General features: G+C 41.1%; 1 protein-coding gene across 2 annotated transcripts in view; it reads left to right on the top strand.

The window, feature by feature from the left end:
* Positions 1-3,513: 3,513 nt before the first annotated feature.
* Positions 3,514-13,480, top strand: part of SLC39A8 (solute carrier family 39 member 8) — a 69,061-nt gene continuing 59,094 nt past the window's right edge. The window contains exons 1-2 of one of the 2 annotated variants that reach the window (XM_033106730.1): positions 3,514-3,665; positions 4,435-4,909. In XM_033106730.1, coding sequence (XP_032962621.1) covers positions 4,619-4,909 — 291 coding nt within the window. In that variant the 5' untranslated portion in view covers positions 3,514-3,665; positions 4,435-4,618. Of the gene's footprint in view, positions 3,666-3,841; positions 3,991-4,434; positions 4,910-13,480 lie in introns of those variants that run through there. The other variant, XM_033106729.1, reaches the window with a different exon arrangement.

Raw genomic sequence — 13,480 nt, 5'->3', positions numbered from 1 at the left:
CTTCTGACTGACTGGCTATAGATTGAAGGTTCCAACCACTCACAGAACTTAAGAGAAACATTTTACTTACTAGATCCCTGGTTTGTTATAAAAGGATATACCTTTCCGACCCTCTCATCACACAGTTGGTTTTCTTGGCAACCAGCTACCATCCTCAGGTGGTTCCAAAAGTCACATCATTAACATAACAAGAGACACCCTCTTATCATTTAGGAAATTCCAAGGGTTTTGGCTGTGGGTCAGAAAAAGAATGAAGATCAAATATATATTTTTTTCATTTCAATCTCACTGGCACACATCCCTTGTCAGGGTGCCCTTCTCACTGCAAAAACTCTGGTACCTCATGCTCAGCAGGGTCTGCCTCCTCACCCTTGTCCATCTCTGACATATTTTTCAGGGCCACCTCCAAGCAGGGATGCCCTCCTCACCCACCCAGGCTCTGACTCTCCACACTCCACTGCCTCTTTTTCAGCCCTGACCCAGGGATGACTTCCAGTCTTTTCTCCACATCAGGCCACTGACTTGCATGGACTCCCTTCTCCTCCAGCTTAGTTAGGCTCTGCCAAACCATGTGGGGAAGGATCTTCCCCTCGTCACACTTGGGTGCTGTCATTCTGTGCTGGGGTGCATGCACACACTCTTACCTCATTAGGGATACAGCCTCTGATTTTCGATGTTCTCTCCCACAATCTGGACATGTTTGTCGTCCTGCTGGGAACTCTAACTGCTCACATCTCATTTCCCTCTTACCCGGATACACTTCTTCCTTTGTTCAGGTTTCAACGCCCCATTTTGGGCCACTCTGCCCTCTGCTCAGATACTGTTTATTGTGCTATGCTCCACCCACTGGCTTTAGGACTGGAAGGGAGAGGAAGAGAGAACAAGGGAGGAAGGAAAGGGACATAACGTCTCTAAGATTTGCTTATTATTTATTAGTCCTTCCACAAGGAAATGAGTGCATGAGAAAAAAGTTTAAAGCAGGCCAATTTGCTCCTTATTTGCTATAGTAACAAAAGATTTCGACTGCAAAAAATTGGAAGCTATTAGAAAAAGGAGAATTTGACATTAAATGTCCTTTCTGTTGGAGAATTGAATTTTTATTTCTCTTCTAGGTGTTTCATGTTTTGTTCTGATAGATAACTTCCAAATTAGACATTTAGAAATAAAGAGTTTGGAATGGATATTTGTTCTTGTCTCCCAATTTTCTTCTTTCATAGATGACAGAATTGAATCCTGGTTAGGTCAAATGACTTTCCTAGGTTTCCCAGGTGACAGATCAGAAAGAGAAAGGACATTTGTCAACAACCTGGCCAGTGTTCTTGATACGTTCCCTTCATTATTATCATTTAAAATTACTTGAACTTTAAGATGAATTTCTGAGAAAAAGTATAGTTCATACCTTACACCTTATATTTTAAATCAGAAGTTCTTTTCTTCAATAGTGATATTGCTATATTTTTGGCCCTAAACATTATCTGAGTAGATATTTACTAAGTAGTACATTGGAGTGGAAGATCTAGAAATTAGCCTTACCAATCTGGTAGTTACTAACAACAGGAATTTGTTAGTTAGGTTGGACGAAAAAAAGCATTCTATGGAAAGGAACCTCACAGAGTGATCTGACCATAAATTCCTAACTGGGCAGGTCATGGTGCCTCAGCCTATAACTTTTTTAGTAAAGGGCTTATTTGCCTAAAGCAAGCCCTGTCCATTGTTTCTGTGTATCTAGGTTCACACACCTTTGAAATGCCTCTTTTTCATACCCCTCCTTCTAAGGCATAACCACCCTCAAAAGAGCATATAATTTTAACCATCCTGCAATGTGATCCCCGCCTTACTTTCTCACTCCTTCCTGTAATCTTCCTTATGTTTCCTCCTTAATTTCAAATGCATAAAAGAAACTGTAAAATTGTTACTCTCCAGAGCATTTGAGATCTTGCCTCCCTGCAATTGTCATCAGTTTTGGCTTAAACTCTTATAAATATTCTTTACAAGGTTTGGACATTTCTTACAGCGACATTAGTAGTTAGAGTTTCAAATACTCTCTCTTAATTGCATGCTTACATTATGTTAACTATATTTGGTAGTTGGTAAAGTTGCTTGGTATTTGCTTGGTAAAGTTGCCAAACAGGTTATTATTTATGGGGTCTTATGGGGTTGATGGGTCGGAAGAATGTGGGTACAGAGACAAGTACACAGACATGGATGGCTATAAATAAAATTTTATTTTAAAAAATACACATGATAAAATTTGTATTATTTAAAACCCATTTACACTTGTGGAAAATCCAACATCTTATCAATGTTTCAGTTCTCTCTGGGAACGAACAACTTGTTGGATGTAGATGAATCATCCAGAGCTTTCATTAATTTCCAAGAATTCACCTTGAGTCCCTGAAGTGAAAAGGAAAAATAGGCAACAAACTATTTTAAGAATCCAGTAAAAATCTTGACGAGTACCATCAGCTGTGTAATTTAAGAGCTTAATGGTGACATGAATTTACTTCTGGCTTTTGTAAAAATAATTGCTCTTTTTACACCAATGCAATTCTGTAAATTAATATTAACAAACATACAGATTTCACAATTGGAAGGGACACATCATCAAGATCTTTTTGCTGATCTCTCTTCAAGGCAGGAATCCTTTTACCACTTACCCATGGGTTTGAATCACTTTTTTTTTTTTTTTTAACTTTTATTGGTTTTAAGTGTGTTTTTCCAGGACCCATCAGCTCCAAGTCAAGTAGTTGTTTCAATCTAGTTGTGGAGGGTGCAGCTCACACTGGCTCATGCTGGGATCCAGTCTGGCAACCCTGGTGTTAAAAGCATTGCGCAGTAACCAACTGGGCTAACCCGGGCCCCTGAATCACTTTCAATCATGGAGAAATCTTTCCTTCCCAAAACAGTTGTGCCTTATATTCTTCAGAAACCCCCATCTTGGTAACTTTGCTCTGTTACTGCTGCCTTCTGCACTCCGCAGTTAGAATGTAGTTAAACCCTCTCTTTATTGATAGGCGGTCAGTTATGTCCACCTAGATACTCATCCTTCTGGAATTCTCTCTCCCTGTCTCTTTCTTTCACGGTTGTATCTAAGTAATTCATGGGAGATAAGATTCTTTCCTCCTCCCCATCTCCTTGCCCTCATCTGAACTTAACGTCTCTTTTAAAATGTACTGTTTTAGGAGGCTGTGAACTTACCTGATGAAAGGCAAGAACACTTTGAATTCTTCTTCTTGTCCTTAGCCATTTAACAGTGAATCACGGTTTCACTTTACTTCTGGACAATTATATCCACCAGACACAATCTTTGTCCCCAAACACCGCATTCACTTTGCACAAACTTGATGACCTCAAAACTAAATCAGCTTTTTTTGAACCCTCATCTGAACAAACATTCATTTTGATCTGAGGATATCCCGTGAGGCGTCAGGAAGGGCCGGCTTGGGCAGTGCTGGCTCAGTGAGCCTGCCACCACACTACAGATTTCGTTTCCCTTTTCTCCTCTGAGTTTTAAGAAGTAAGACAAAAAAGCAATTCCTGCTAATCTCTTAGACAATGCAAGAGACTCCAGACTCTATTCCAGGAAGCGGGCTTTATCAAGGTAACAAAGAGATCACCGAGAGCAGAAAGAAGGATAGGGACGCCGACACGGAGGTGGCATTAAGGTAACCCCGGTGGGTGAAGGTGGGCAGCCGGCTGGGCTGAGGCTGGGAAAGCTCAAAACAAGCCAAGAGGAAAAGCCAGCGGCCCTGCGCCCCGGCGTGGACGCGCGCGGGAGTTCATGCTGGGGGAGTATGTCACCACGTGCTGCAAAGGCGGGGACAGGGTCCTCCTCCTCTTATCTGTACAGGGTGCAGAGCCGGATCTCGGAGTTTCACAACGGACTTGCTAGAGATAGTGGAGAGAGAAAGAGACAGAGAGAGACTCTGACTCTCACGTGGAGACACAGAGGGACACCGAGAGACAGAAACAAACAGGCAGACAGGCGAGGTGAGAGGTTAGCAGGCTAGCGAGTCCTTCCTACTAGCTTGCCAAGAGCAGAGCTCTGGGAGAGGGAGGGTCCCCTTTAGACACTCAAACACCAGGACACCGAAAGGTCATTTCCTGCAGCTCCTTGGGGACTGCACGTCTCACCCCTTTTAAGTTTGCTTTGAGGGACTTGAGCAGAAAGACAGGAAGAGAAGGTGGGGGTTCTTCAGCCAGTACGATTTTAATTCTTAAGAACTAGAGGTGGTTTGGGGCTTTATATCCGGGAGGAGCATGTGTCACCACACTGTACGCAAATCCTGGGACGTTTGCAAACCCGGCTCCAGGACAGTTGGCCCCATGCCCGGCCGGGCGTTCGAGGGCTCCGGCCACGCAGTGCTCCCGGGGCCAGCCCGCGGGTGGCCCGGTGGCCTTTATCTCTGCCCCCCTTTGTCCTCTTTATCTCAGGCTCTCCAGGAGGCCCGGGGCCCCGTTCTGCCTATCGCTCCCCACCCCCGGCTGCACCGCCACTTCAATGCCCCGCAGGTCGCGGGCTGCTTCTCTTTCGAAGGCGGCGGAGGACCAGGGGCGCCCGGCGCCACCGCTGACTCGGACCCGCGCCGACGCCTGACCCGCACGCCCTTGGGCACCGATGCGGGTGCGCCCCGCGCGTCCCGGTGCGCTCCAGCCCTCTTCCGGCCCGCGAGGGGCAGCCCCGGCCAGGATGGCCCCGGGCTGGGCGGTGGCCGGGCTCCTGCTGCTGGCGGCCGCCAGCCTCGCGCGGGCGGCGGCGGGACCCGGGCTCGCCTTCAGCGAGGATGTCCTGAGCGTGTTCGGCGCGAATCGGAGCCTCTCGGCGGCGCAGCTCCGGCGCCTGCTCCAGCAGCTGGGAGCCGGCCGGGTGGAGGGCGCCCTGCAACCTGGGCAGCTGCACTTCAATCAGGTACGGCGCCGGCTCGGCGGCCCTTCCGTGCGGGGGTTGTCGGTCGACTTCCATTTGTACATGAACGGTGTTTATGTGGGAAAAGTGCTGGAGAAAGAATTTCGTAACGTTTTTTAACTATGAGGTGGTAAATGATTGGTGGCACTTGATTTTCACCAGACCGGTCTCCTTAGCCGGGGTTAAAGGGCTGGTGGTGTGGAGGGAGCCAGAAGTGGAAGTTTTAAGCCTGAGCGGTCAGACGTTTGTAGTTGTAAGATTTTATAGAGAAGTTTATGAAATAGTTGAAGGCGAGAAGAATCTTAAGACATGCTTTCTAGGCAGGATCGGCGTACTTATATCTCCCAAGCAAAGATAACCCCCCTTCGTTAACAGTTGCTGGGTGAGTAACAACTGCCAAGGAGATATAACGTATTTCTGTCTTTCCTGCTTAAGTTACACGAGGCATTTAGACCTGAAGGGACTTATTGTACAGAGAGCAATTAAGAGCATACCTGATGTTAAATTTCAAAAAGGATGGTATTATAGTTTCCTAGTTATTTACATAATACATATTCTGTGATTATTTCTTCAAATTGTGAAGTAGGCAAAGTGTGCTTTCTGCATCCTCCCAAAACTCCTCCCTACTTTTAAAAACGTTGTTAAACTTGATTTTTTCCCCCTTTCTGCTCTTGTTCCAGTGACAACTGGTGATGAATAGCAGTATGCAGTATTTTCCATATTGTCCGTCACTTCTGGGTGATGTTAGTTTATGTTACAAAAAGCTTTTGTGCTCCAAGATGTTTGGGAAATGCTGCTTTTTATTCTCCACTCTTGGAAATTTAGCATTTCCCAACATATCTGAACTTAGATGACAGTTAGGGAAACTTTAATCCGATAAACTCCTTGCTAAGAACATTATAGATAGGTTGGCATTCGTTTGGTTAGAAATATCTTATCTCCATGAAAGCACATATCAAGAATTAGAATTTTCTGATGCCATGAGGTATGACCTCCCTTTGAACTGGAAGGGTTTTGTGATCCACTTATGCATGTTCTTTGCAAACTACTCTTATAGTTCCAGTCTGGCATGGTGTAATTAAACATTTGATTTAATGTCTGAGAAATGGTATGTTGGAAAAACTGAAACTCCCCCATATTATGTTGATATTTTGGAAAATAAAACAAAGCAAACCACTTCCTAAATATTTTCTGTCTAGTTGCAATCTCTTCAAGTAGGGAAAACAGCTGAGCTGACTAAAGTATTTCTAGGTAGCAGTAGGGGTGGTCATATGCTTGGAAAGAGGCTTGGGGACTTGACTTGCAGCTGCATATCTGTAGCCCACACATTGTTTTGACATAAATTATCTCCTTATCTTGCAATGTCTGGAGGTGTTTACAAATTATAAAAGGACAAGAGACCCCTGAGCCACCCCATGGAAAAGACACTGGAAAATGTGCCTAAATTATTTAAGAAAATTGGTTAAGTTTGTTAGTAATATGATTCCCAGTTTATGAGTACATAGGATGCCTCAATAGATACATTATATGTATGTTGACACTTTGTTTCTCATTTCATGTTTACATATTTAATTGCTCTCATTATGTCCATCAAAAAGAGACAGGAAAAAGCCCATGATTTGAAAACAAAGGGAAACCAAGGAAAATTTATCACTTAATCAGACCTAGCAAACAACTATTTGATGTTCTGAAAAGTCCTGATGAAAACAACAATCATCAAACAAAATGATGACAAAGGAACTGCCATTCCAAAAGAATCTATTAATTTGCCAGCATTCATATCTACTCCAGCAGGAAACCATCCAATTTGGAGCAAATTTTTGGGCCATTTAATATCTCTGTACCTTAAAGTATGTAACTTGAGTTTCCTCACCTGCAACAAAGTAGAATAAATAAAGTATGGGCCTACTGTGAGAAGCTTGCTTTTCTGACTTTGAGAAAGGCTGAGAAAATAGAATTTATTTCTATGGACCAGGGAATTATTGACTCTTCTGTGAGATCTATTTATTTATAAATGACATTGTTCTTTTAGATAAAGGCTATGATATTTCTTAGGTCAGCTTTTCTCAGGTCAAGACTACTGTAGTCTGGAGGTTTGTTAGACAATTTGGAAGGTTTTCTAATATTTTTTTCAGTATCCCTAAGTACTGTTAAGTTAACTTGCTGCTTTGGGAGACCAAAGTGGTCTGATGACAATTTGGTCTGGTAACAATTGAACAATTGATTTTATTGTGTTGCTTCTTATGGTTACTGAGGGTACAAAGATCAGGTAGAAGAGGCTACTCAAACAGTGGGAAGAGGCAGCTCGTTTAGGTCAGTGGGTCTCCAAAGTTACTGGGTGTAAATCTGATGTATGTCAGGGAGTTCGCAGAATACACAGGGACACGCCAATTGAATGCGTACTTACGGTGATTAATTTAGGGCCTTTAACAATGGCCTCAGTGCTACCTTTTGTTTATTCAGGTGTTCCTTTCTCATTCTCCAAATGTCCTTTTCTCTTCATGTCCTCTTCCAAACATTTCACCGCCAAGTTCTTATTGTAGAAACTGATTAAATAGCTTGTTAAAAAAGAAGATCCTCATTCTGCAAAGAATCACACTAAACTGATTCGAATAAATCAGTGTTCCAGGGGAGGGTAGTGAGGGTGCTGGAGACGTTGGAGTGGGTATGGTAGCTTGGCCTGTGAGGCAACCTTTGTTTCCCACCATCACTCGACCTTACACCTTGCTTCTCTCTCTTAACTCTGTTTTCTTTTGATAAGTATCTTGCAGCACATCTCCTGCATCTTTTTTTTCCCCTTTCACGTTCCTATCACCTGCTTGCCTGACATTTGTTTGTAAACCCTTTTTAGTTCCTATTCAGTCTTCCTGAGCAATATTTGGAGTATGCGTATCTTCTTTCAGAACTCCTCCACAACTATCTCTTGGCTGGTGAAGTCTAAATCTTGAGCCTGGCATCCAAGGCCCTGCATCTCAAGGTAGATCCTGAGAAGTCAACCTACCTCGCCAGACCCAGCACCCACAAAACTAAATTATTTACTCCTCTGTAAATTCACTTTATACTTTTGTTCAGCCACTTACTGGATTATTATCTCCCTTGCACCCTGCCTTTTCCAGCTGGGATGTCCTTTTCCTTAAATTGCCCTATTAAAATCCTACATTTTAAAATGCCCAGTTAAACTCCATAAAACCTTTCTAGGGCACCACACCCGCACTGACACACTGTTTCCTCTCTCTTTTTAATCCCTTTTTATTATGATAGTGACAACTATTCATGTGTTCAACAAATATTTTAGATGACTATTATACTCAAATTAGAGTGGTCATTTTAAAGAACAAATCTGATCCTATCACTTGTCTTATTAAAACAATTAAATTCCTTCAAAATAAACTTCAAACACTAGTGTGGCTTTAGCCCTTTCACGATCTGCTCCCTGTATATTTCTCAAGCCTCATCCTTTGCCACTACCCCAGTCTTCGTGGACTGCCTGTAGTTCCTCGTTTTCCGTATACATCTGCTTATGCCTCAGGTATTGGTTTAGTCATTACTTTTTCTGAGAAGTCTTTCTTGATCTTCTCAAGGATCTAGTAGGAGCCCCTTCAATGTGATCCTGTATGAACTGATGCCTGTGCAATCCTAACATATTAACTATTGCACGTACAATATGTAAACAATACGAATCAAATTTTTCTTTTTATGTGGCTGCAACTTCCCCCTTTCTTTGCCCACCCCTTACCACCCCCCATGATTATAAACAAATTGAAGGGAATGACCTGACATCTCTCTAGAGGCTAGTGTAGTGTGTGGTATACAACATGTATTCATTATGTATTTTTTGAATGAATAAGTGAAGACAATTTAATATAAGTAATATAATTTGGGCCCTCACATGACTTGACAGTTTACTGGGGGAGATTTCACATATGCACATGTAACTATAGTGCATGATAGAATGATATGTCTAGTGAAAGAATTACAAATGAAAATGGAATGGGATCAGACTTGTGTTTTCAGAAAATTCATCTGCATGAAACTGTGGGAAGTGTTGCAGGCAAACTGCGTTGGTTTGCCTGAGACGTAATGATTGCTCGAACCTAGAGACAGTCAGGAGGTAGCATAAAGGCTCTGCCTTATTCAGGAAATGCAGGCATAGCTGACGAGTAGGCAAAACACCACAAAGACAAATATTTTTTGCTTCGATCTTTTGCCAGTAGTGGTCATTTAACTATTGTTAGCTCCTTTTCTTCTTTAGCTTTCTGGCCCAATAGTGCCAGAGGGAGAAGCAGTGAGGTAACTTGGTTTATTTCAATAGGTGGCCAGGCTAATGATGTGTAGCAAACAGAAGGTGTGTGTGTGCATGTGTGGTCATTACATACACATTGTATGCATAGCTTGTTGTCATCTACTGTCCTTTTTCCTGGGGTGGGGATCAGTGTGGATTAGATGAAAGAGGTTCTGGGAAGGACTGACCGTGGATGGAAGAGAGAAAGAGCACCTGTTATTTTTTTTATTTTTATTATTTTTTTTTAGCCTTTATGTTCTGAGAAATGGTAGGGGTATATATCTTCTGGGAATGCCTCCTCGCTTGCTTGTTCAGATGAGAAAGTGGAAGGGTGGGACAGACAGGCGGGACAGAAGGGCGAGGTTGTCCTTAGGTCTCTGGTCATTTTTTCTTCAAGACAATGGACCTATTCTGATCTATTATATCACTCTCATTTAAGTTGACTTTGTACAGTGTGATCATTGTTTTCGAGAGGTTTTGGGAAAATGAAGAATACTCATAATTCATTGGACTATGATGTTGTTCGAGGGTGAAGCAAAAGTGAAATGGCCACCGTACCGAGAAGGTATCTTCAGACCAAAAAAGAAAGTAGGCAACTTCATAGTATATAACAGAATATATTATAGGGGAATTTACTTGCGGGAAGATTGGGTCAGAGTGAAAGAGATGACCCAGTAGTGTGTGCAGATTATTCTCTGCTAACAGACCCTGGTGCAGTACTTTTTAAAAACTATAATTGGGTACTAATGATTGACAAGACAAAGGGACAAAGAACGCAGTAGGTCCTAGAGATCTCATGATAGGTGATTGCTTATACTCAATACTATTACCAGTTTGATATCTGTCTGGGTTGTCATGCCTTTCCAGCTATTACTAACAAAAATAGTTATGGCTACATTTTAAGGAACACAGATCAACTAGAAAGCTTTGATATATTTGCTAAGAACAGGTAGGTTGGTCAAAGGTTCCAGCATGAAACTTAAAAATGAAATGAAATCCAGGACACAGCGATGGAGTTGGTTTTGTTCACATTTACGTCTATCAGATGTCAAGAGCTCAGTTTGCCTCTGTGTCAGGTATTACTGGGATGCATATGGGAAAATGCCCTTCATTTATTAGTTCCATATCTAACTCCCAAAGTTGCACCTTTACCCACGACATGGACTCTTCGTACATAACATAAGTAATTATAGCTAGAAATTATTGGTCTTTTACTATATGACATAACTCTCTTAACCATTTTATTTGCATGATCACATTTCATACTCCTAACAATTTTATGATTCCATTATTCTCTTCATTTTACATATGAGAAAAATGGGGTACAGAGAGGTTAAGTAACTTGACCAGTGCCACACAAAAAATAGTAGAACCTCAGGCAATCCTAAACAGGTGCTGTAGTGGAGTTTTTGAATTACAGGCTAGAAAATTATACTCTTTTTAGCCAGAGCAATTATTACGTTAGATTTTGAACTATGAGTAGAAATTATTAGTTATTAATCATCAATCGCTCCCCTAGCTCCGTTGGTTAGTCATGTTAAGGGAACAGCGCTGAGAAACTACACAGATGACGACGGTCCTTGTCCTCAGAGAGCTTATAATTTAAGAATTAAGATGGAAACTTGTGAAACGTATGCAATGCAAGGTAAAACTGGTGCAGTTATCACTGAAACAAATATTAAGACATATCACAAGGCTGTATGTGATTAATTGTTCGATGAATATTGTTGATAGCAGGTGCTCTACTAGTTTAGAAGGGTAAGGGGTCCTTTTGGGAGATGCCTCATGGAGGAGTTACAAATCAGTCAGTTCTCCTTTGGGAGAACTTTGCTTATCTGGTTTGTTTTTAAAAAATATTTATCGATTGAAGATCTGCCTGTACCCAATGTATTTCTACTATTAATCACAAGATGGATTTCCCTGTGGGTTATGTAAATTCTCTTTCAAAGAAAGAAATTTTCTTTTGTTCTTTCTTATATGATGCATTGTTTTGTTTTTTTTCAGAGGAAGTATTTTGGCAACAATAGTTTTCCTAATTCTGAGTGTCTAAAGTTTTCCTGGAGAAAGGCGTATTCATCAACTGTGCTTTCTTCTCTATATAGGCTTCGCATATGAGAGAAAACACCTCTGTCTAGGGTTAAAACATTTAGTCTTGTTCTCATTTTTAGGCTAGAAGGAGTCTGCCAGTGAATTCCCTCTCTCTTCAGGCAGTGTAAGGTGTAAGTCCTTTATCATGCCTATGAAGCAACTGCATTGATGACTGCACATCTCTGGAGAAAGTGGTCTGTGCATGGGCCACTTGCACATGACAGGGAATGAGTTGAAGCGACAAGGGAAGAAGAGTAGGTGAGCAGAGTACTCTAACAGAATTACTAGTAACTGGGCAAGTCATTGCTGCTTCGCGGGCGTGTGCGGTCTCTACACAGTTACTCTGAGGGGAGGGGTAAAGTCTTCCCCTTAATTGGGTGAGGTCTTTATTTCCCTCTAGGGATGTTCAAAGTAGAGGAGCTGGGTGGGAGATCTGCAGTTTTTCTGCTTTCCGTGGCTCATACCATGTTCCCGTTTCCTGATGATACCGATCTCGGAAGATGGTGAGGGACAGAGACTTCATTTCCCCATCATAACACCCATTGCTTTTCAACTATAACTGTAGGTTAAACTTTTTTTCCTTTAAATGTACATTTAATATACATTCGAACCTCCTATATTATTAATTTCTTATCAATATCAATAGGACTTAGGGAATAAAAATGGGAATATAAATAGGAATGAAAAATAAGGCCTGAAGGTGAGGTCTGACATTCTTCAGAGAAAATAAAAGCAGCCCGTTAATGAAGACAGCTTGATGTGGTTGGAATGAGTTTGGGAGTTACTTGTATTCCGAGTGGCATTTCCTCAAGGGATTGTCCATGCTACTAAGTGCAAACAGTTAATATTAGGATCATTTACAATGAAATTTATTTAGAAACAATGTTACTAAACTCTAGATAACCTAAGAAACTATGTAGTTTTAAGAGAGTTTTCCCGTTTCCAACTCCAGATAACAGTAGGTTCCTGTTCGTAATTGAAACTAATTTATTCTGAGACTATTCTCAGTTGTCTGTTTCTGGAGCCAAATGGGCTCATTGAGTCTTGTGATTTGTTTTATGAAGAAATGAAGCTATTAATATCATTGAATTACTTTCGTGATGATGGGATTTCGGAGTTTAGAAAATCTTCAGAATGGAGCCTTGTTGAATTTGCTTTCTGTCTTCTTCCAAAGATCTGTTGTCTTTCTTGGCCTGAAGTTTAAGCAGAACAAAAACAAAAATCTGTGAATCCAGATCAAAGGCATTATCCTGAAAAGTAGAATTACGGCTTCCGAATCCAAATATTTAATATCTTGACTTCTTCATAACTACCTGAATAGTTAGAGGGAAAAAAAGTGAGCATTACTAGGGCCCCTAAGGGTTTAGTTCTATAAACCTAACTCAAAAATAACCCAGAGTTATTGATTTCTTTGGTGAGCTTCTCAGATCTCTAACTATAGTAGAGACTACAACATAATGGTTAACAGTTTGGCCTCTGGAGTCAAACAGACCTGGGCTGAAATTCCATTTGTCACTTTTTAGCTGGGGAATCACAGGTAAATGACTTAACCTCCTTAATCCTTAATTTTTACATCTAGCAACTAAAAAAAATGAACTTTGTAGGATGGTTGTTTGAACTGAAAAAATAAGAACAACAATAACATTTATTGTTACTTACTATATATCTTAGGCACTTATATAGTTAGTGTATTACATGCAGTAAGCCAAACAAATAAGATATTTTTTTCATTACCTGTGTTACTTGAAGTAATAAATAATAAATAAGAAATAAGACAATGCATGTAAAATACTTAGCATCATGCCTGGCTCAAATTATATGCTCAGTGCATAGTTATTATCATAATACTATATTACTTGTTATAGTTATACTACCCTTAACAAAATTGTCTAAGGTTTGAGCACTTTGCAGTCAGTCAGCTTATAGAGGAAAGCCCTGGTATCAAAAGACAGGTAGGATTAATTAAATAAAAATTTCAGTGAGAAATATGTCAGCCAGTGACTTTCGTTTCAGTATTAGTTTCCATGGCAACTCTTAGCTTGAGAAAGGCTTTTACCGTTTGCCTCTACTTTCCTCTCATCAAACACTAGTGACAGAATTTTGAAAATGTAAACCTTAGGTGTGGAGCCTAATGAAATAATCTGAATATTTCAATATGTATTGAAATTATGGACATTCCCTCTCCTCCATAGGACTTCTGAGGC

The sequence above is a fragment of the Rhinolophus ferrumequinum genome, chromosome 5, assembly GCF_004115265.2.
Source record: "Rhinolophus ferrumequinum isolate MPI-CBG mRhiFer1 chromosome 5, mRhiFer1_v1.p, whole genome shotgun sequence".
In the NCBI taxonomy this organism is placed as follows: Eukaryota; Metazoa; Chordata; class Mammalia; order Chiroptera; family Rhinolophidae; genus Rhinolophus; species Rhinolophus ferrumequinum.
The sequence above is the reverse complement of the archived record's forward strand: the minus strand, read 5'-3'. Positions and strand labels throughout refer to the sequence as shown.